The following is a 21,992-nucleotide window of genomic DNA, read 5'->3' as shown; positions in this document are numbered from 1 at the left end:
CCTTGCTTTTATATTCTAGTCCTCTTGAAATGAATGCTAACATCGCATTTGCTTTCCTCACCACAGTCTCAACCTGCAAGTTACCCTTCAGGAAATCCGGCACAAGGACTCCCAAATCCATTTGCACCTTGGATTTTTGGATTTTCTCCCCATTTAGAAAATACTTTATGCTTTTACTGTGCTCAGTTCTGGTCACCTCACTACAGGAAGGATGTGGAAACCATAGAAAGGGTACAGAGGAGATTTACAAGGATGTTGCCTGGATTGGGGAGCATGCCTTATGAGAATAGGTTGAGTGAACTCGGCCTTTTCTCCTTGGAGCGACAGAGGATGAGATGTGACCTGATAGAGGTGTATAAGATGATGAGAGGCATTGATCGTATGGATAGTCAGAGGCTTTTTCCCAGGGCTGAAGTGGCTAGCATAAGAGGGCATAGTTTTAAGGTGCTTGGAAGCAGGTACAGAGGAGATGTCAGGGGTAAGTTTTTTACGCAGAGAGTGGTGAGTGTGTGGAATGGACTGCCAGCAATGGTGGTGGAGGCGGAAATGGTAGGGTCTTTTAAGAGATCCTGGATGGCTACATGGAGCTTAGAAAAATAGAAGGCTCTGGGTAAAGCCTAGGTAGTTCTAAGATAGGGACATGTTTGGCACAGCTTTGTGGGCCGAAGGGCCTTTATTGTGCTGTAGGTTTTCTATGTTTTATTACGTGGAGGGATGAAAGATTAAAGATTAAAAATTAGCTTTGTGACATGTACATTGAAACATACAGGGAATTGCACATTTTGCATCAATGACTAACACCGTTTGGGGATTATGCTGGAATGTGGGAGGGAACCGGAGCACCCGGAGGAAACCCATGCGGTCACAGGGGAGAACAAACAAACTCCTTACAGGCAGCAGTGGGAGTTGAAACCTTATCTTACAGCTGGCACCGCAAAGCCTTGTGCAAATCACTCTGCCCGATATATGGGTGATCAATATATAGAATATAAGAGTGGTCAATAGATAGAATGAGCTGCCAGAGGTAGTGGTTGAGTCAGGTACATTAACAAATTTTGAAAAATACTTGGACGAGTACATGGATAGGAACAGCTTTGAGCAGGGGTTCCCAATCTGGATCCACAGACCCCTTGCTTAATGGTGTTAGTTTATAACATAAAAATGGTGTTAGAGGGATATTGGCCAAAAGCCCTCCCACCCATTGAGCAGAGAGAGCTGCCACAAGGAAAGAGTATCCATTATGAAGGGCCCCCACTATCCAGGCCATGCCCTCTTCTTGCTGTTGCCATCGGGAAGAAGGTACAGGAGCTTTAGGTCCCACACCAACAGATTCAGGAACAGTTATTACCCCACTACCACAAGGTTCAGGAACAGTTATTACCCCACAACCATCAGGCTCATCCAGCGTGGATAACTTCACTCACCTCAACACTGAACTGATTCCCCAACCTGCAGACTCACTCTCAGTGACTCTACAACCCATGTTCTCAGTGTTATTTATTTATTTGTAGTCATATTTTTACTTTCACTGTTTGTCTTCTTTTTCACACTGGTTGTTTGTCAGTCTGTGTGTATTTTTCATTAATTCTATTAGTTCTACTGTGAATGCCTGCAAGCAAATGGATCTCAGGGTAGTTTATGGCGACATGTACATACGTTGAAAATAAATTTACTTTAAACAGAAATGCAGGCAATTGGGACTAGCTTTCAAGGGAATATCTGTGACTCTTTGACTCTAAACATCTTAGCCATTGTAGTTAAAATCTGACCTTTCCAGGGAGGGATTTAGGGCTTAAAATTAAATTAACTGAAATCCTTTGAAAAGATTAAATATTTGCAGAGATGAGGATTTATTGACCAGCCCCTTTATCGCTCGCACCCATCGGATTGAGGGAAGCAAACAGACCAGGAGCAGGTCACTACTCAATAACTTGCAATTTCTCTTTTGTCAGGTGATCGAAGTGTATTGATCTTACAACACCACTGGCTGATTACCTTTCCACCTCTTCCTTTCATGTGGATTTTATTTTTAAACTACAAGGAATCAAAAGGTGCAGGTGAGTCAGTGGCCTGAGCCTCACCGAGAGGTTGGTTACACGGAGAGTCTGAAACGTGCACTTCTCCCAATCACCTGAACATTGAAGCTTTTAATGAGGAATTTAGAATCTTTAGAATTTAGAATCAAGTTCCTTGTCACTAACATATGTGACATTTGTTAAAATGTGGCAGTGTAAAAAATATAAAAATATTATGTTACAGTAAAAAGTAGATAAATAATAGATAAATAAATTTAAAATAGATAGCTAGTAGATACTAGATAGGTGCATAGTGTAAAAGACAAGTAGTAAGGTAGTGTTCATGGGTTCAGAAATCTGATGGAAGAGGGGAAGTAGCCATTCCTAAAACGTTGTCTTCAAGTTCCAGTACCTCCTCGCCGATGGTAGTAATGTGAAGAGGGCACATTCCGGATGGGATGTATCCTTAATGACACATGCCACTTTTTGAGGCACCTTTTTGAAGATGTCTTTGAGGTTGGGGAGGGTTGTGCTGTAGTGGCTGAGTCTACAACCCTCTCCAGCCGCTTTCAATCCTGCACATTGGAGATTCCATACCATGTTATGATGAAACCAGTCAGAATATTCTCCACTGGACATTTGTAGGAATTTGCTAGAGTCTTTGTTGACTTACCAAATCTCCTCCAACTCCTAATGAAGTATTGCCCTGGTGTGCCGTCCTTGTGATTGCATCAATGTGTTGGGCCCAGAGTAGATCTTCAGAGACATTGACACCCAGGAATTTGGAGCAGCTCACTCTTTCCACCACTGATCCCTCAATGAGGACTGGTGTGTGTTCTCTCAGCTCCCTTTTCCTGAAGTCCACTATCAATTCCTTTGCCTTTCTGATGTTGAGAGCTAGCTTGTTGATTTTAACCAGCCTATCAATTTGCGGGGTGTAGATGCGCTCTACCAAAGGAGGTGTAAGGTGCTCCTTCCCTCCGCTAGCCTGCAGGTCACCCTTGGGCAAGGTGTAGCACCTGCTTAGACCCCAATCAGGGTCACGTGAAGCCATGGGAGCAGATGGTGGATGGCCGTATGAGCAGCCGGTGCAGATCACGAGTCCTAGTTATGTGACCACTGACACCAGGCAGACAATCTCTGAAGAGTATTGATAATGGCTGGGGGTCACCCGTCTTGTAAAGACACTGCCCAGATGAAGGAAATGGCAAACCACTTCTGTAGAAATGTTTGCCATGAACAATCATGGTGATGGAAAGACCGTGATCGCCCACATCATACGCCATGGCACATAATGATGATGTCATATGCCATGGCACATGATGATGATAAACTCACATGGCAACTTTGAGGGATCTATGGTTGTGGATCCTAAGATCCCTCTGTTTGTCCACATGGATAAATGCATAACAAGCACAGGCCTAACCCCCCGCACCTTCTTTCATCTCTGTGGTTGCCCATTACATCCCCTCCCCCCCCCCCCCCCTATCACTGTCAAACCATTGGAAGGCTGTGACCATGCTGAAGAGGATGCAGATAGGATTCTGCCTATGGTGGGATGTCCCATTGATGAGGAGAGATGGGAGAGGCTGGGTCTGTTCTGTCTGGAGCAAAACAGGTTGAGAGGGGATGTGACCGAGTTAAATAGGGGTATGAATAGAGCAGATTGCTGAAAAACTTTCCCCATATCAAAGGCAGATAGAACTAGACAGTGCAACACATGCAAAATTCTGGAGGGACCCAGCAAGTCAGGCAGCGTCTATGGAAATTAATAAACAGTCAATGATTTGGGAGCCGAAACCCTTCTTCAGGACTCAAAACTCAATACTAGACAATGTAGGTTTAGGGTAAGGGTTAGAGGGAAAATGAGGGGAACTTTTTCACCTCCGCCTCTTCATATTGTTCCTTCCTCTAAAGTTCTCCTTGAACACTTGGGCACTCCCACAAATTATCTCATTTGCTTCTACATTTTATTCCATTCCCCATGTCACAGGGAAGTGTGAGATACAAGTCTGGGGTAATAGTGATACACAGTCTGTTAGAAACATAGAAAAGCCTACAACACAATACAGGCCCTTCGGCCCACAATGCTGTGCCAAACATGTACTTACTTTAGAAATTACCTAGGCTTACCCATAGCCCTCTATTTTTCTAAGCTCCATGTACCTATCCAGGAGTCTCTTAAAAGACCCTATTGTATCCGCCTCCACCACCATCGCTGGCAGCCCACTCCACGCACTCACCACTCTCTGCGTAAAAAACTTACCCCTGACACCCCCTCTGTACCTACTTCCAGGCACCTTAAAACTGTGCCCTCTCGTGTTAGCCATTTCAGCCCTGGGAAAAAGTCTCTGACCATCCACACGATCAATGCTTCTCATCGTCTTATATACCTCTATCAGGTCACCTCTCATCCTCTGTTGCTCCAAGGAGAAAAGGCAGAGTTCTCAACCTATTCTCGTAAGGCATGCTCCCCAATTCAGGCAACATCCTTGTAAATCTCCTCTGCACCCTTTCTATGGTTTCCACATCCTTCCTGTAGTGAGGTGACCAGAACTGAGCACAGTACTCCAAGTGGGGTCTGACCAGGGTCCTATATAGCTGCAACATTACCTCTTGGCTCTTAAACTCAATCCCACGATTGATGAAGGCCAATGCACCGTATGCCTTCTTAACCACAGAGTCAACCTGTGCAGCTGCTTTGAGCGTCCGATGGATTCGGACCCCAAGATCCCTCTGATCCTCCACACTGCCAAGAGTCTTACCATCAATACTATATTCTGCCATCATGTTTGACCTACCAAAATGAACCACCTCACACTTATCTCGGTTGAACTCCATCTGCCACTTCTCAGCCCAGTTTTGCATCCCATCAATGTCCCGCTGTAATTTCTGACAGCCCTCCACATTATCCACAACACCTCCAACCTCTGTGTCATCAGCAAATTTACTGACCCATCCCTCCACTTCCTCATCCAGGTCATTTATAAACATCACAAAGAGAAGGGGTCCAGAACCGATCCCTGAGGCACACCACTGGACACCAGCATGCAGAATATGACCTGTCTACAACCACTCTTTGCCTTCTGTGGGCTAGCCAATTCTGGATCCACAAAGCAAAGTTCCCTGGGATCCCATGCCTCCTTACTTTCTCAATAAGCCTTGCATGGGGTACCTTATCAAATGCCTTGCTGAAATCCATACACACTACATCTACTACTCTTCCTTCATCAATGTGTTTAGTCACATCCTCAAAAAATTCAATCAGGCTCGTAAGGCACGACCTGCCTTTGACAAAGCCATGCTGACTATTCCTAATCATATTATGCCTCTCCAAATGTTCATAAATCCTGCCTCTCAGGATCCTCTCCATCAACTTACCAACCACTGAAGTAAGACTCACTGGTTTATAATTTCCTGGGCTATCTCTACTCCCTTTCTTAAATAAGGGAACAACATCTGCAACCCTCCAATCCTCCGGAATCTCCTCCGTCCCCATTGATGATGCAAAGATCATCGCCAGAGGATCAGCAATCTCCTCCCTCACCTCCCACAGTAGCCTGGGGTATATCTCGTCCGGTCCCGGTGACTTATCCAACTTGATGCTTTCCAAAAGCTCCAGCACATCCTCTTTCTTAACGTCTATATGCTCAAGCTTTTCAGTCCGCTGTAAGTCATCCCCACAATCACCAACGTCCTTTTCCGTAGTGAATACTGAAGCAAAGTATTCATTGAGTACCTCCGCTATCTCCTCAGATTCCATACACACTTTTCCACTATCACACTAGATTGGTCCTATTCTCTCACATCTTATCCTCTTGCTCTTCACATACTTGTAGAATGCCTTGGGGTTTTCCTTAATCCTGCCTTAATCTAATGGCCCCTTCTAGCTCTCCTAATTTCATTCTTAAGCTCTTTCCTGGTAGCCTTATAATCTTCTAGATCTCTATCATTACCTAGTTTTTTGAAGATATGTTGTGGAGATGTACAATGTTTATGATGATATACATTGTTCTGGACAGCTTTCATCCTGGTGACAATGAGGAACCACGCATACAAACACCACCTACATGCAATCTCACAGCCACACACCCACATAGACTCATTTCTGTACACACACACTTACACACAACCCACTCACATAATTGCCCATCTATGTACACAAACAGCAGAGATACACACACTGACACATATAAGTATCTATATCATAAACACCCATTCACACACACCTACTTATCAAATACAAACAGGCACACACACATCCACCTCACAACTACATATCACACTCACAGACACACACGCCCCAAGCATATTTACATAAAAGCACAATCACCCACATACACCATACATATGCGTGCACACACACATACACACATATATCATACATGTGTAAACAAAAACAGCCACATGTACACCTGTACACCCTCACATGATACATGCACACACTGACACCCACACAAACATGAAACACATCGACACCAATGCATTAGCACTCACACATACATCTCCACCCTCTCCCATTGTACAAACACACATGCACACACACATATACACTCTCACACATTAACACACACAGGGACATATATACACTTACTCACACAATCACACAGACATGTACATGCACACACGCACAGACACACATGTGCACCCACGCACGTGCGCGCGCGCGCTCACAGGTTGCCTCACCTTGTTTCTCCTGAAGTGATAGACCATCAACATGCTGATGAACACGAGCAACATGGCAAAAGCCTGGAACGAGAGGATGGCCAGCCGTAGATGCCTGTCCTCCTGAACGAAACATGGAGCGTCACTGACACATGAACTGCAGCCATTCTTGCACGGGAGACACCGGAACAGGGCCCTGGGTTCGCCAATGGCAAACTGGCTGAAGAGGGAAGTGTCCTCATCACCCTGCCCTGCAATTGTCAGAGAGAGAGATTCAGCCCTCAAGCTACAGTGCCAAGCCTGAAGCGCCCGTCCTTGAATTTCACACCCCGTGGTACGAGAGACAGGATTTCAGCTGTTCACTATACACAAACCTTGCTAACAGAATATCAGGAGTTAACTTTCCAGTACGTGACTTCTTAGAGGATGTCAAACTGGACTGAAGGTCAGGGAGGAGATGTGCATGGAGCCTTGGTCTGAGCTGTTTGCTGTCATCCACTTCCTCATGGACCATGTGCTTGGCTGGAAAGCAACACTCACTGGCCTGGAAGAACTCAGCAGGACAGGCAGTGTCTACAGAACTGAATTAACTGGATGGAGTCTCAAACTCACTTCTGGGAAGAGCGGTGAGGTAGACACCTACAGCGTATATTAAAAAGTATGTGGATGACTACTCCATTTGATAAAGGTCACAGCTCAAAGTAAATTATTATCAAAATACGTATATGTCACTATATACTACCTTGAGATCCATTTTCTTGTTGGCATTCACAGAAAATAAAGAAATAACATGCAGTCAATGAAAAAACCTTACAGATAAATGCACACATGGAAATCTGCAGATGCTGGAAATCCAAAGCAACACACATAAAATGCTGGAGGAACTCAGCAGGCCAGGCAGCATCTATGGAAAAGAGTAAACAATCGATGTTTTGGGCCGAAACCCTTCATCAGGACTTATGAAGGGTCCTGAGGAGGGATTTCAGCGAATCAGTTCAGAGTTGAGGTGAGTGAAGTTATCCACGTGGGTTCAGGAGCCTGATGGTTGTAGGACAAGGACAGGAATTTGGGATTAAATTGGATAATTCCTCTGGCAATGGGGCTACGCTGGACACGGATGTGAACATCAGATCTATTCAGCTGTGTCTGGGTTGTAAAATCACAATGATTCTACCAATGGCTGTATTGGATGTGGAGAGATGTCTGTTGTAGTGAAGGAGTTTAGGCTTAGCCTCAGAATAGAGTGACATCCCTTTAGAACAGAGATAAGGAGGAATTCTTTAGCCAGAGGGTGATGAAGTTGTGGAATTCAATGCCACAGACAGCTGTGGAGGCCAAGTCATTGGGTGTATTTAAAGCAGAGGTTGATAGGTTCTTGATTAGTCAGAGAGTCAAAGGTTATGGGGAGAAGGCAGGAGAATGGGGTTGGGAGGAATGATTTAAGGGCCAGGCCAGATTGAAAAGCTCAGTGTGCCAGGGCTGGAGGTGAAGGACAGGCTGGTTCAGCTCGCTGCTCCACAAGGTTTATGTGTCTCTGCGCTAAACTGAGGCTATGGCCTGCAACTAATGGTTTCTCGAATCGGCTGCAGCGATGATTGGCTTTGTGGTGGTGGACTCACCTTCATGAACTTCAGTTCTGAATGTTATTTGCTTACTTTTATTGTTTCATGATTTGTGTTTTTTTCTGCACACTGGGTGTTTGACGATTTTCTGTTTTGTTTGATGGGTTCTGTTGGGGTTCTTTGTTCTGTGACAAACCTCAAGGTTGTATATAATATACATAATTTGACAATCTTTGAACTTTGTACATTAGCCATGATAGAATGCAGAAGACTCAATGGGCTGAATGGCCCAATTCTGCCACTATGTCTTATGGGTTCTTCCTTTTTTATTCTTATACACTTCTATTTTCATAAGTGAATTTGATACTCACTATCATTGCTGTTGGTGGTGATAAGGTTCGGGTTGTAGTATCCTTCTTTACAGACGCATTGATAAGCTCCCAGTTGAAATCCTTGTCCCTTCAGTGGAGAGCACTGCAATTGAAAGAGACATCAAGTGGTCAGTATTTTTACCTCACACAGCCCAGGCCGACTGCAGCAATGACACACACAAAATGCTGCAGGAAACTCAGCAGGTCCTGATGATGGGTCTTGGCTCGAAATGTCGACTATATGTTCCTCTCCATGGATGCTACTGAGTTCCTCCAGCATTTTGTGTGTGTTACTCTGCATTCCCAGCATTTGCAGAATCTCTTGTGTTTTCAATGTTTTAGGATCAGCTTCTTCCCCTTCACCAGCAGATTTCTGAACAGTCAATGAACCCATGAACACTACCTCTCTTTTTGCACTATTACTTAACTTATTTTGTGTGTATACTTCTTATTATAATTTATACTTTTCTATTATTATGTTGGGTGGCGAGATGGAAATATGTCTCTACCAAAGGAGGTGTGAGGTGCTTCTTCCCTCTGCTAGCCTGTAGGTCACCCTTGGGCAAGGTGTAGCACCAGCTTGGCCCCCGATCAGGGTCACGTGAAACGGGTGGTAGACGGTTGTATGAACAGCCGGTGCAGATCACAAGTCCTGGTTATGCGACCACTGACGCCAGGCTGACAATCTCTGAAGAGTATTGATAATGGTTGGGGTTACCCGTCTTGTAAAGACACTGCCCAGAAGAAGGCAATGGCAAAGGATTTCTATAGAAAAATTTGCCAAGAACAATCATGGTCATGGATAGAGGGAAACCACGATCACCTACATCATACAACACGGCACGTAACAAATGAACAAACAATTGCAATGTACTGCTGCCACAAAACAACACATTTCAGAATATTAAACCTGATTCTGATTCTCATTACAGTAGTACTGTGAGACTGTATTGATTCACAACATTAGCTATTAGTAAAAGGACACAAATATCTACAGTTCATTAAAAAAATCTATCATTAATCTGAAGCCCTCTTTTCCCAGAGTCTCTAATGCTCAATGAAACGGAATCTCAAAGGTACGTTTGGGGTACTTATCCAAGTGGACAGGTACCATCTATGAACACTGGTAAGCAGTGCCACTTGACAACAATAACACTGAGCTCTTCAAGTTCAAGTTTACGTTGATTGTCATTCAACCATACACATGAATACAGCTAAACGAGACATTGTTCCTCTGGGGCAAAAATGCAAAAGACAGTACGTACAGTCACAGCCAGGGAAAAGAAACTGTGAGTGCACTCAATGTCAAAGTACGTACCTGTCTCCATATACTACCTTATGATTATTTTTTCTTGCAGGCATTTACAGACCTCTATATGATAGAGGTCTACAAGATTATGAGAGGCATAGATAGGGTGGATAGTCAGTACCTGTTTCCCAGGGCACCAATAGCAAACACCAGAGGGCATATGTACAAAATTAAGGGAGGGAAGTTCAGGGGAGACATCAGGGGTAAGTTTTTTACACAGAGTTGTGAGTGCCTGGAATGACTTGCCAGGGATGGTGGTGGAGGCTAAAACATTAGGGGTATTTAAGAGCCTCTTGGACAGGCACATGGATGAAAGAAAAATGGAAGGTTATGGGGTAGTGTGGGTTTAGTACTTTTTTTTAAGGATTATATGGGTCAGCAGAACATGGAGGGCTGAAGGGCCTGTACTGTGCTGTAGTGTTCTGTGGTTCTATGCTTCTATGGTATAAGAAAAGACTGACAACCAGCACAAAAGAAGACAACTTGTACAAATAAATAAACCTTGCAAGATGGCGCCAGCGAACAATGCAACCAATGGCAACTCCTGCTGACAGTTCACAAAACGACTTCTTTTCCTTGTGCTTCTTTCAAATATGATTCTACTAAGCTGTGTGTGCTTGGAACCTGTGATTTACATTTTGATGGTGCGTTTTGGGGCCAATTGGGCGACCTGACTCTTTGCTTTCTCTGAAGGTGTTCAGTTAGGTTTGGTGTGGAGCATGCAGACTAGAGGCCTGGAAACCCAGAGACGGGGCACGAGCCCATGCTCAACTCCCCGTTGCTTCTCTCTGATTGAGGTATCGAGCATAGGTTGAAGTTGACAAGGACGAGAGTAGAGGACAGGCAGATGTTCGCCGCTGTCTGCCTACGTTTGACCCGCCTTCCTCTCCCTTTCGCTAGCTGCAGTCGGAGTCTTGGGATCCACGTTACCAGGATTGATTAGCGAGGCTCAAGGCAGTGGACTTGTCTTGGAAGACTTTGAGGTTCATTTTGCAGGTGTTACTCTTCCTTTTGCTATTTTTGAGCTGTTTGATCAGGGCAATCGATGCAGACTGGGCCGCTTCGGCAGAGAATGGCTCTGCATTGGCTAGTGATGCGGTGCTGAACTGAACTAAACTGAATACGGCTGACTCCTGGTCTGATTTTTGATATTCTATGTGTTGTTTGCTCGTGTTTTGCCGTTTGTGCAATTTTTTCTCTTTTTTTTTAACACGTTGGGTGTTTGATGTTTTCTTGAATGGGTTCCATGGTGTTTCTTTGTTTCGTGGCTGTCTGTGGGAAGATGAATCTCAGGGTTGTACTCTGTATATGCTTTAATAATAAACTTTGAAGTTTTAAACCTTAATAATAAATAAGTAAGGATTTGAAGGTTAGTTTAATTTGTCAAGTTTACATCGAAACACACTGTGAAATATTTTGTTTTGAAAATGATGGGCTGAAGAAGCTGTTACTGTTACTGTAAGAATCTATGAATCGAATCCAAGCTGCTCTCTATAATCCTTGCCACTGCTGCAGTTTAAACTCACCAGTTCAGCAGATTGTAACCATATCTCATTGAACTCTCTGAGTATCTGTGCCAGATTATAAATTTCTGTGGTTGAAGAACTAGTCAGGTTTAGGAGACATGGCAACCACTGCCCTCAGAAATCTCAACTACTTCTTTGTTCTGTAACCCTATAGCCCTCACAGTGGATAGGTTGTTCAAAGCATCTTGGAGAACTTGCCACAGTTATTTTGTAGACTTTGGGTGTCTCGCTTGCTTCTGTCTCTCCAGGTAATCCCAGATACCCTTGAAGATCTTGACACCAGGACTCTGTGGAAGCCATACCATCTGTTGCAGAACTTCTTGTTTTTCTTTTCACTGAAGATAGTTCATCATGACCTTGGCTGTGTGTTTGGGATCATTGTCCTACTGCAGGATAAAGTTGGGATCAATCACATGCCTCCCTGATGGTATTGTGTGATAGATGAGAATCTGCTTGTACTTCTCAGGACTGAAGTTTCCATTAATTCTGACCAGATCACCAACTCCATTTGCAGAAATGCAGGGAACCTCCACCTTGTTTCACTGTTGGCTGCAGTCACTCATCCATGTAGCGCTCTCCAGCTATTCTATGGACAAACTGCTTCCTGTTTGAGCCAAAAATTTCAAATTTTGACTCGTCCATCCAGAGCACTTGCTGCCATTGTTCAACACACAGTCCTTGTGTTTTGTGCGTTGGCGAGTCTCTTGGCTTTGCTTCCACTTCGGGGGATTGACTTCTGGTAGCTGTTCTTCCATGTCTAGACCATTTCTGACAAGACTTCTCCAGACTGGAGAGGGGTGTACTTGGGTTCCAGTGAGTTCAGAGTTAGTAGCAGTGCTAGACTGCTTCCGACTTAGAAGGGACATCAGTTTGATATATCTCTCGTCTGCTGCGCTTCTGTCCTCATCCTTTACTGTTTCTTTGTGCTTCTTCAGAAGAGTTTGGACAGCACTTTTTGAAACGGCTGTCTGCTGTGAAATTTCTGTTTGGGAAAAACCTTGCTGATGCAGGATGACCACCTTGTGTCTTGTTGCTATGTTATGCTCAATCTTGCCATGGTGTAAGAATTGATGATTTGAAAGTTAAACTGCCACATCTGCCACACCCTCACCTTTTAGTTTGATTGTCCTTCACCCAGTTTGATTCCTTCTACACCCATTTCTGTTTCAGTTAATCAGTTTAGTTCATTCAACTCATTATGTCATTGATAATTAACACCCTGTTTGATATCTTTGTTTAATTCTGCACTGGGCTATATACCTACAAAGTAAACAAGTTCTTATTTGAAGAGTAGACTGTTACTTAAGAAGTTACTTTCTTTTACGAAATACATTTCTCTGTAATATTTAATTTTTTGGAAAATTAATGTTTGGAAATCTAAAATTTGATATTTCCTTCTGACAGAAGACAAAAAAAATCTGGAACAATTTTTGTATTAAAAATCTAGGGTGTCTGAGACTTTTGCACAGTCTGTACGTCCAGTTTTCATCTTCTATTTGGGCAATGTCTACAATTACAGGAGGGAGCTTGTCTGTTGAACTTGTTCAGTCACTGGGATCTTCTGTTATACAAAGGGGCTTGGAGCCCCAGCTATTGGCATCTACAGACCAACCAACATCATGCCAAATATAATCAATTACTTTTAATCAACTGGTCTACAAAAGATTTCTTACATCGTGTTGGATCCTGATGCTTTGGCAATCCAAAGGGTCTTCAGAAGTCAAGAATGAGACATAAAACTTGTTACTTATGGCCACTGTGCTCAGAATACACTTGGAGTATTGTGAGCTGTTGGGTCCCTTATCTAAGAAAGGATGTGCTGGCATTAGAGAGAGTCCAGAGGAGGTTCACGAGAATGACCCCATGTATGAGGAGTATTTGATGGCTTTGGGACTGTACCACTAGAGTTTAGAAGAAAGTGGGGTAGGGAATCTCATTGAAACTTATCGAATATTGAAAGGCCTAATTCTGCTCCAATGTCTTATGGTCTTACGGTTTTATTTAGTGTTACAAGAGCAAGGAAGAAGAAGGTAGAACTGTGGTGAGAGAAGAAAAGAGAATGACTAAAAACACGAATAACAGAAATTCCATTGATCACGGTCAACCAATTAGGAAGTCAGATTCAAGTAATATGATACCGCCACTGAAACCAAGAAGTTTCCAGAAAAATACAGAGGCAACTGTACTGTAATTTTCTGGAAAATTCACTGACAATCACATATACATGAAGTTGCCACTTTGTTAGGTACCTCCTATACCTAATAAATTGGCCACTGGATATACGTTTGTGGTCTTCTGCTGCTGTAGCCCATCCACTTCTAGGCTCAATGTGTTGTGCGTTCAGAGATGCTCTTCCGCACACCACTGTTGTGACATGTGATTATTTGAGTCACTGTCACCTCGAACCAGTCTGGCCATTCTTCTCTGACCTTTTAACAAGGTGTTTTTGCCTATAGAACTGTCGCTCACTGGATTTTTTTTGTTTTTCACACCATTCTCTGTAAACTCTAGGGACTGTTGTGCATGAAAATCCCAAGAGGTGAGCAGTTTCTGAGATAGTCAAACTGCCCCATCTGGCACCAACATGGTCATAAAGTCATAGAACACCACAACACAGAAACAGCTGAACAACTGGCCCATGCTGAACAATTAATCTGCCTAGTCCCATTGATCTGCACCCAGACCATCACCCTCCAAATTCCTCTTAAATGTTGAAAACAAGCCCGCATCCACCACTTCTGCTGGCAGCTCGTTCCACACTCTCACCAGCCTCTGAGTGAAGAAGTTCCCCCTCATGTTCCTCTTAAACTTCTCACCTTTCATCCTTAACTCATGAATTCTAGTATTGTCCCACCCAACCTCAGTGGAAAAAGCCTGCTTACATTTATCCTATCTATGCCCCTCATAGTTTTGTACACCTCTATCAAATCTCCCCTCAAACTTCTACATTCTAGGGCATAAAGTCCTAACCTATTCAACTTTTCCCTATAACTCAGGTTCTCCAGTCCCAGCAACATCCTTGTAAACTTTCTCTGCACTCTTTCAATCTTATTTACATATTTCCTGTAGGTTGGTGACCAAAACTGCACACAATACTCCAAATTAGGCCTCACCAATGTCTTAAACAATTTCAACATAACATTCCATCTCCTGTACTCAATACTTTGATTTATAAAGACCAATGTGCCAAGAGCTTTCTTTATGACCCTATCTACCCGTGATGTTACTTTCAAGGGACTATGGACCTGTATTGCCAGATCCCTCCATTCTTCAACACTCCTCAGTGCCCTACCACTCACTTCACCAGGTGGTCCAGATCCTGTTGTAAGCTCTGATTGTCTTCTTTGCTGTCCACTGCACCCCCAATCTTGGTGTTATCCACAAATTTGCTGATCCAGTTAACCAGATTATCACCCAGATCATTGATATAGATGACAAACACCAATGGACCCAGCACTAATCCCTGTGGCACTCCACTAGTCACAGGCCTCCAGTCAGAGAGGCAACCATCTACTACCACTCTCTAGCTTATCCTCCAAAGCCAATGTCTGATCCAATTTACTACCTTATCTTGAATGCCAAGCAAATGAACTATCTTGGCCAACCTGCCGTGCAGAAACTTGTCAAAGACCTTAGTACAGTTCCGGTAGACAACATCCACTGCCTTACTTTCATCAACTTTCCTGGTAACTGCCTTGAAAAACTCTATAAGCTTGGTTAGACACATCCTACCATGCACAAAGCCTTATTGACGATCCCTAATTAGTCCCTATCTATCCAAATATATATCCAAAACTCACAAAGGTCAAAGTCACTTAGCTCATATTTCTTCCCCATTCTGATGTTTGAACTGAACCATTTGACCATGTCTGCATGTTCTTATGCATTGAATTGCTGCCACATGTTTGGCTGATTAGATATTTGCATTAAATAGCAGGTGTACTGAATAAAATTCGGTGGTGGGGTAGAGATACATCTCTGCCTAAGGAGGTGTAAGGTGCTCCTTCCCTCCGCTAGCCTGAAGGTCACCCTCGGGCAAGGTGTAGCACCGACTTAGACCCCTCCCTCCCCAGATCAGGGTGATGTGAAGCTGTGGGAGCAGGTGGTGGGTGGTTGTATGAGCAGCCGGTGCATATCACACATCCTGGTTATGCAACCACTGACGCCAGGCAGACAGTCTCTGAAGTGTATTGATAATGGCTGTAGAAAAATTTGCCAAGAACAATCTTGGTTGTGGAGAGACCATGATCGTCTACGTCATACGACACGGCACAATATGAATGGACCTAATAAAATGGCCACTGAGTGTATATAGGTCATTGCATAAAAGTACAAACAAGAATAGAAAAAATAAACTATAAGGAAAATAAAGGACAAATGATTTTACACCCCAACCTAACCGTCACAAGTTCAACTTCAAAAAGTACTAGCATTTAAAGAGATTATTGAAATCCCACGATAAAGGATACAGACATTAGGAAATGAAGGTTAAACATAGAAAATCCTCTTTAAAACCTAAATGGGCCTTAATGCCAACACAGCAAAATATTTTTTCATTAAACCCTAAGTATCCCTGATTGGAATCAGCTCTCAGTAACAGCTCTCCAACCAATGCCGCATTCATATACAGCCCACTCTCTAAATCAGGGTTCCCAACCTGGGACCCATGGATGCCTAGGTTAATGGTAGGAGTCCATGGCATTAAAAAGGCTGGGAACCCCTCTCTAAATGGACAAGTTAAAATTTGATCAATTCTCCAACACTATGATGCTAATTGTTATTGTTTGAGTGTTGTCAAGTTGTCATCGACTGACTGCAACCCTATAGATAGTGTAGCTGTCCATAGGGTTTTCATGGCAAGATTGTTAGTCCTTTCTCCTCTGTAGATACTGCCACTGGTTGAGACCCAGCCAGATTTGAACTCAGGACCATCTGCCTCAAAGTCCAGTCTGATGCTACACAAACACTTAGAGAACCTACCCCTGCTCAGATGCATATGAAGATGTCAGTAAGATTGAAAGAGTGCAGAGAAAATTTACAGATACGTTGCCAGGACTTGAGGACCTGAGTTGTAGGGAAAGGTTGAGTATTTATTTATATAGTGGTTTAGCACTACAGCCCTTCCCACCCATCAACCTCTGCCGCCCCATCAACACCCAGCAACCTTGATTAACCCTACCGTAACCATGGGACAATTTACAATGACCAATTAACCTACCAGCTACATCTTTGTGTATGTTGCTCTGGATTTCTAGCATCTGGAGAACCTCTTGTATTCACAGATGGGATTGGTATCACAGTTTATGGAGCCAGTGCATTGATTATTGCTCCAGTGTTACAATGATGCAGGTTTTTACTTTCTGCTGGCTATAACACTAACTCGAACGCCCTACTATCCCTTTGAGTAGCACATGCCTTGTGTCCTTTCCAGCAGAATGTGCCTAGCTGCAGGGAGACTGCCATCTTGTTTTGTATATCCATGCTGAGGAGATACACTAATCTGTGATGCTGTTTAATAAAACACACACAAAATGTTGGAGGAACTCAGCAGGTTAGGCAGCATCTATGGAAATGAATACAACCCTTGACATTTTGGGCCAAGACCCTTCTTCAGGACTGGACAGGAAGGGGAAAGATGCCAGTATAAGAAGTTGGGAGGAGGGGAAGAAGGAAAAGCTAGAAATGGCAGGTGAGGACAGGTGGGTGGAAAGGTAAAGGGCTGGAGAAGAAGTGAGAGTGGCAGGAGAGGAGGCTGTCGGAACAGGAGTGAGGATAGGAGTTAAAATGGTTGGCCACAGGGAAATTCAGCCTTTTGCGGATGGAGCAAGTGGTTTTATATTGGGTCTCAGCAATGCAGAGAATGTAGAGGAGTGTGTTTGCACTTACCGTCTCTTCATTTTCCTGTATAGTTTATGTTAAATTGATTGTTTTCATTTATAGAAAGGTGACGGAAAAAGGGCCAGTAACATCATAAAGGATCCCATCCACCCTGCTCATGGACTGTTTGTCCCTCTCCCATTAGGGAGGAGGCTACGTAGCATCCACACCAAGACCACCAGACTCAAAAACAGTTACTTTCCCCAAGTAATAAGGCTGATCAACACCGCCACCCACCAACCCACCCCTCCACACCCTCAACCATCACTACATACACATCACCAAGAGTCATTTATGTGTGTATATATAATCAGTCTATGTACATGACAGTTACTCGTACATTGCATTTTATAAGATGGGTTTTAGATTTGTATTTATTGTGCTCTTTATGCTTATTTTATTTTTTATGCTGCATCAGATCATTCTCCTTTACACTTGAACAAGCTTGAATCTTGAAAGTGAAGAGATTCGTTCATTCATTTTTTCGTTACGTGCCATGTCATATGACATGGATGATCATGGACTTTCAATGACCATGATTGTTCTTGGCAAATTTTTCTACAGAAGTGGTTTGCGATCACCTTCTTCTGGGCAGTGTCTTTACAAGACGGATGACCCCAGCCATTATCAATACTCTTCAGAGATTGTCTGCCTGGCGTCAGTGGTCACATCACCAGGACTTGTGATCTACACCGGCTGCTCAAACGACCGTCCACCACCTGCTCCCATGGCTTCATGTGACCCTGATCAGGGGTTGAGCAGATGCTACACCTTGCTCAAGGGTGACCTGCAGGCTAGCGGAGGGAAGGAGCACCTTACACCTCCTTTGGTAGAGACACATCTCCACCACGCTACCCAGAGATACCTCATCACTTATAAATAGTCTTCACATTCCTTCTTTCATGCCGACACAGATTCATTCCTAAACAGGAGACAGAGACAATCTCTTCACCCTTGCTAAAGCTTCCACATCCTTTCTATATTGAGCCAACTAGAACGAAACACAATATTCCAAGTGTGGTCTAACTCTGGTTTTATAGAGCTGCAACATTACCCCGTGGCTTTTGAGATCAGCCCCCAAACTAATGAAGGCCAACACACTTTAACAGCCTATCAAGCCATGCGGCAACTCTGAGGGATCTATGGACATGGACCGTTTCATCATATGAGGCAGTACAAGGAAATGCAGAATAAATTATGAACTGTTCTCCAGAATGGCAGAGGCATGTTACACCATCACTACTAAATGGAAAATAGATATTTTCTTGCGAAAGTAAACAAAAAATCCCATTCTATTAATGCAGCCTGACTTGCTGAGTATTTCAAGCACTTTCTGTTTTTATACTAAATTTCAGGCTTGTGGGGAAAGAGCAGCGGATTAAGAACACAATGGGCTGAGCCTCCTCCTTTGTACCGCCAGATCCGTGAAGTGCAGTGGATGGAAAGGTAAATAATAAGAAAATGTGGACATTTTAAAAATATCCAAAATCAAACAATATTGTCTTTATTTATTTATTAAGATACAGCACTGAATAGGCCCTTCTGGCCCTTCGAGAATCACTCTGAAAGCGTACTTGGAGACACAGTTCTTACCCTTCATAAATGGACAAATTATTCCAGAATCACTAAATTATTGTGACATCTGTAAATATCAGGTTTGTTATTTTTCCCTGTACCAAGTGACTCATCCATCGTAGGGAACAAAGAGACATCACACAAACGTTCAGGAACATAAACGTCTGTGTCGACATGAAAGAAGGCATGTAAAAACTATTTATAAGTGATGTGGTTTGCAGCAAATCATGGCTGCGTTAGCAAATGGAGCTTAAAGTGATGTTGTCATGGTTACAAGGCAGTTAACTGTCTTTAATGTAGTGAGAGATTGAGAATCATAATGATGCAGCTTATGTTGCTCATCATACCTGTTGAGACACACTGAATATATTTTAAAGGTGGCATTAATTCAGGAGACATGATGTCACCAGACCACAGATCCTACAACCAGCCGATATTTACAACCAGAACACAAAGTGTCCTGTATTCCCACAGCACTGACATCCACGCTCTTTAATTCAAACCTGGCTACCGATTTGTGCACAGCATAATCCCACAGCCGTCACTGTGCTGGTGACCAGGTACAAGTGGTCTGCGGGTTATGTGAGGGTTCCATACGCGAGAACTGTTCATACGCTGGTTTGTCTGCAAGTCAGAAACTCCTGCTTCCATGTCCTATTGCTCTGCACACACTAGCTCCAATTCTTTCATTTCAATGAATGATCACCCTAACATTACTATCATAAAGTTAATGGAATATATACTCTATCTAGTCATTATGCCCTAATCTTATCACAGAGGAGGTACAGAAGCCTGAAGAGACTATATATACATACACTTTTTGTACTTCATAGTATATTTCCTGTATTGCAATGTACTGCTGCCACAAAACAACAATTTCATGACATATATCAATGATAATATGATAATAGAGGAGCACATTCAATGAGCTAAATGGTCTCATTCTGCTCCTATATTTTATGGTTGAATAGATAATAAATCTGATACTGATTCTAATGAATACTATGGAACATTTTATTATTATTTTTATTTTTTCTCTGCGCAAGCTGGTAAAACCTGAGGGACGGGCATAGGCAAGCACACTCACTTCTCAATTGCTTGGAACTTTTGGATTATTCCAGTGGTGTTTGATATTCTGGCTTTCTGAAGATTTATGTAGATATTGCTGTGTAGACCTAATTGTTTAATGCTATTGTGTAGTGCCTTTGGGATGATACCAGTTGTAGATATTACAATTGGGACAATATTCCTGTTTGTGTTCAAAGGTCTTTCAATTCAGCATATTTCTTGTATTTTTCACTTATCGATTTCCGTAAGTTATGTGTGTTTGGGATGACTATAAGTTGTTCTTGCCTGTTTATCCTCTATTAGACCGTTATTATGGATTGCCCTATCTGTAATAACTGACCAGTCATAATGTAACAATAATAATTATTATTAATATCAGCTTGAAAATGCTTTAAAAACATTTGGGAAAATTTTCATGAAGTTGGATTTCCAAAAGTCAGGACATTTGTAACCCAGGGAGCTCTGTAATCTGTTTTAGTGATGTTGATTGAAGGATTAATGTTGCCTATGAGCCTGCGGAAGGAACCTCTCCTCTGTAAGACCTCACCTTTGAACCAAATGCTTTCTTCAGTGCATAGTATTCTCTCTGGTCCATTAAAGCTCTGGAGTGATTTTATGCAACCAACAAAGAAGACAACTGGTTGATATTTGGGTCAGTGCATCCCCTCCTTGATACCACACAGAGGGTATTGGCCCACATTGTACATTCAAATGCCTGGAGAAGGGATGGATCTCATAGCTTTCTCTAATGGGCAATAGTTAAACTCAGAACTTCCACAGCTCTATCTCATTATGAGTTTACGGAGATCTGGTACACCAATTTCTATACATATACAGTGGAGAACAGTCTGATTGGTCACCTCACCATCTGGTATGGAGGCTCCAATGCACAGGGTTGGAAGAGGCTGCAAGTTGTTGTAGACTCAACCTGCTCCATCGTGGGCACAACCCTCCCCATCATCAAGAGGCAGTGCCTCAAGAATCCATCACTGAGGACCCTTACCATCAGGTGGATGTACAGAAGCCTGAAGACCCAGACTCAGTGCTTCAGAACCAGCTTCTTCCCCTCAGCCAGACTATGAAATTCACAAACACTATCTCGTTATTCCTTTCCACAGAAGCTGCTGAGTTCCTCCAAAATTTTAAAGTAGTTTTATATTATTACACTGCAATGTTGCCAAAAAACAACATAGTTCCTGATACGTAGGCCAAAGATAATAAATCTGATACAGGTTCTAAACAATGGCTGCATCTAGAGAGAGATTTATTGCTGCACTAGGGGGCAAAATTTCCAATGTATTTCAGCAGTGCAGGAAAATCCGGCCTAGCTCAAAGTTCAAAGTTATGGAAGTACGTATATGTCACCATATACTAGTTTTTACAGGAAAATTAAGAAATACAATAGAACAAGGGTTCCCGGCCTGAGGCCCACAGACCCCTTGCTTAATGGTATTGGTCCATGCCATTAAAAGGCTGGGAGCCCCTGCAATAGAATCAAAACGACTGACAATCAATGCAGAAATGAAGGCAAATACAATAAACAAGCAAATAAATAACCAAACAGATAGATAGATAGATAGATAGATAAACAAATAAATAAATACTGAGAACATGAGTTGTGGAGTACTTGAAAGTGAGTTTGTAGGTTGTGGAATCAGTTCAGTGTTGAGGTGAGTGAAGTTATGCACCCTGGTTCAGGAGCCTGATAGTTGTGGGGCAATAACTGTTCCTGAACATGGTGGTGTGGGACCAAAGACTACTGTACTTTTTGCCCAATGGCAGCAGGGAGACGAGAACATGGCGTGGGTGGTGGAGAACACGGCCTGGGTGGTGGAGAACACGGCCTGGGTGGTGGAGGTCCTTCATGATGGATTCTTGTGGCAGTGCTCCATGTAGATGTGCTCAGTGGTGGGGAGGGCTTTATCTGTGATGGACTGGACTGTATTCACCACCCTTCTTGTAATGATCTCAGTGGGGATAGAAGGAGTTGGAGATCAAGGATGCTAAGAATTGGAGCCACTGGT

The 21,992-nt window shown here is 43.1% G+C and overlaps 1 protein-coding gene across 1 annotated transcript in view; it reads right to left on the bottom strand.

The window, feature by feature from the left end:
* Positions 1 to 21,992, bottom strand: part of LOC140741503 (uncharacterized) — a 218,847-nt gene that overhangs the window by 82,464 nt on the left and 114,391 nt on the right. Inside the window, exons 3-4 of the mRNA XM_073071780.1 lie at positions 8,614 to 8,716; positions 6,702 to 6,931 (exon numbers count right to left, since the gene is read on the bottom strand). Of these exons, the coding sequence (XP_072927881.1) occupies positions 6,702 to 6,931; positions 8,614 to 8,716 (333 nt within the window). The remainder of the gene's footprint in view (positions 1 to 6,701; positions 6,932 to 8,613; positions 8,717 to 21,992) is intronic.

The sequence above is a fragment of the Hemitrygon akajei genome, chromosome 18 (genome assembly GCF_048418815.1).
Source record: "Hemitrygon akajei chromosome 18, sHemAka1.3, whole genome shotgun sequence".
NCBI lineage: Eukaryota > Metazoa > Chordata > Chondrichthyes > Myliobatiformes > Dasyatidae > Hemitrygon > Hemitrygon akajei.
This window is presented reverse-complemented; position numbering and strand designations above follow the sequence as displayed.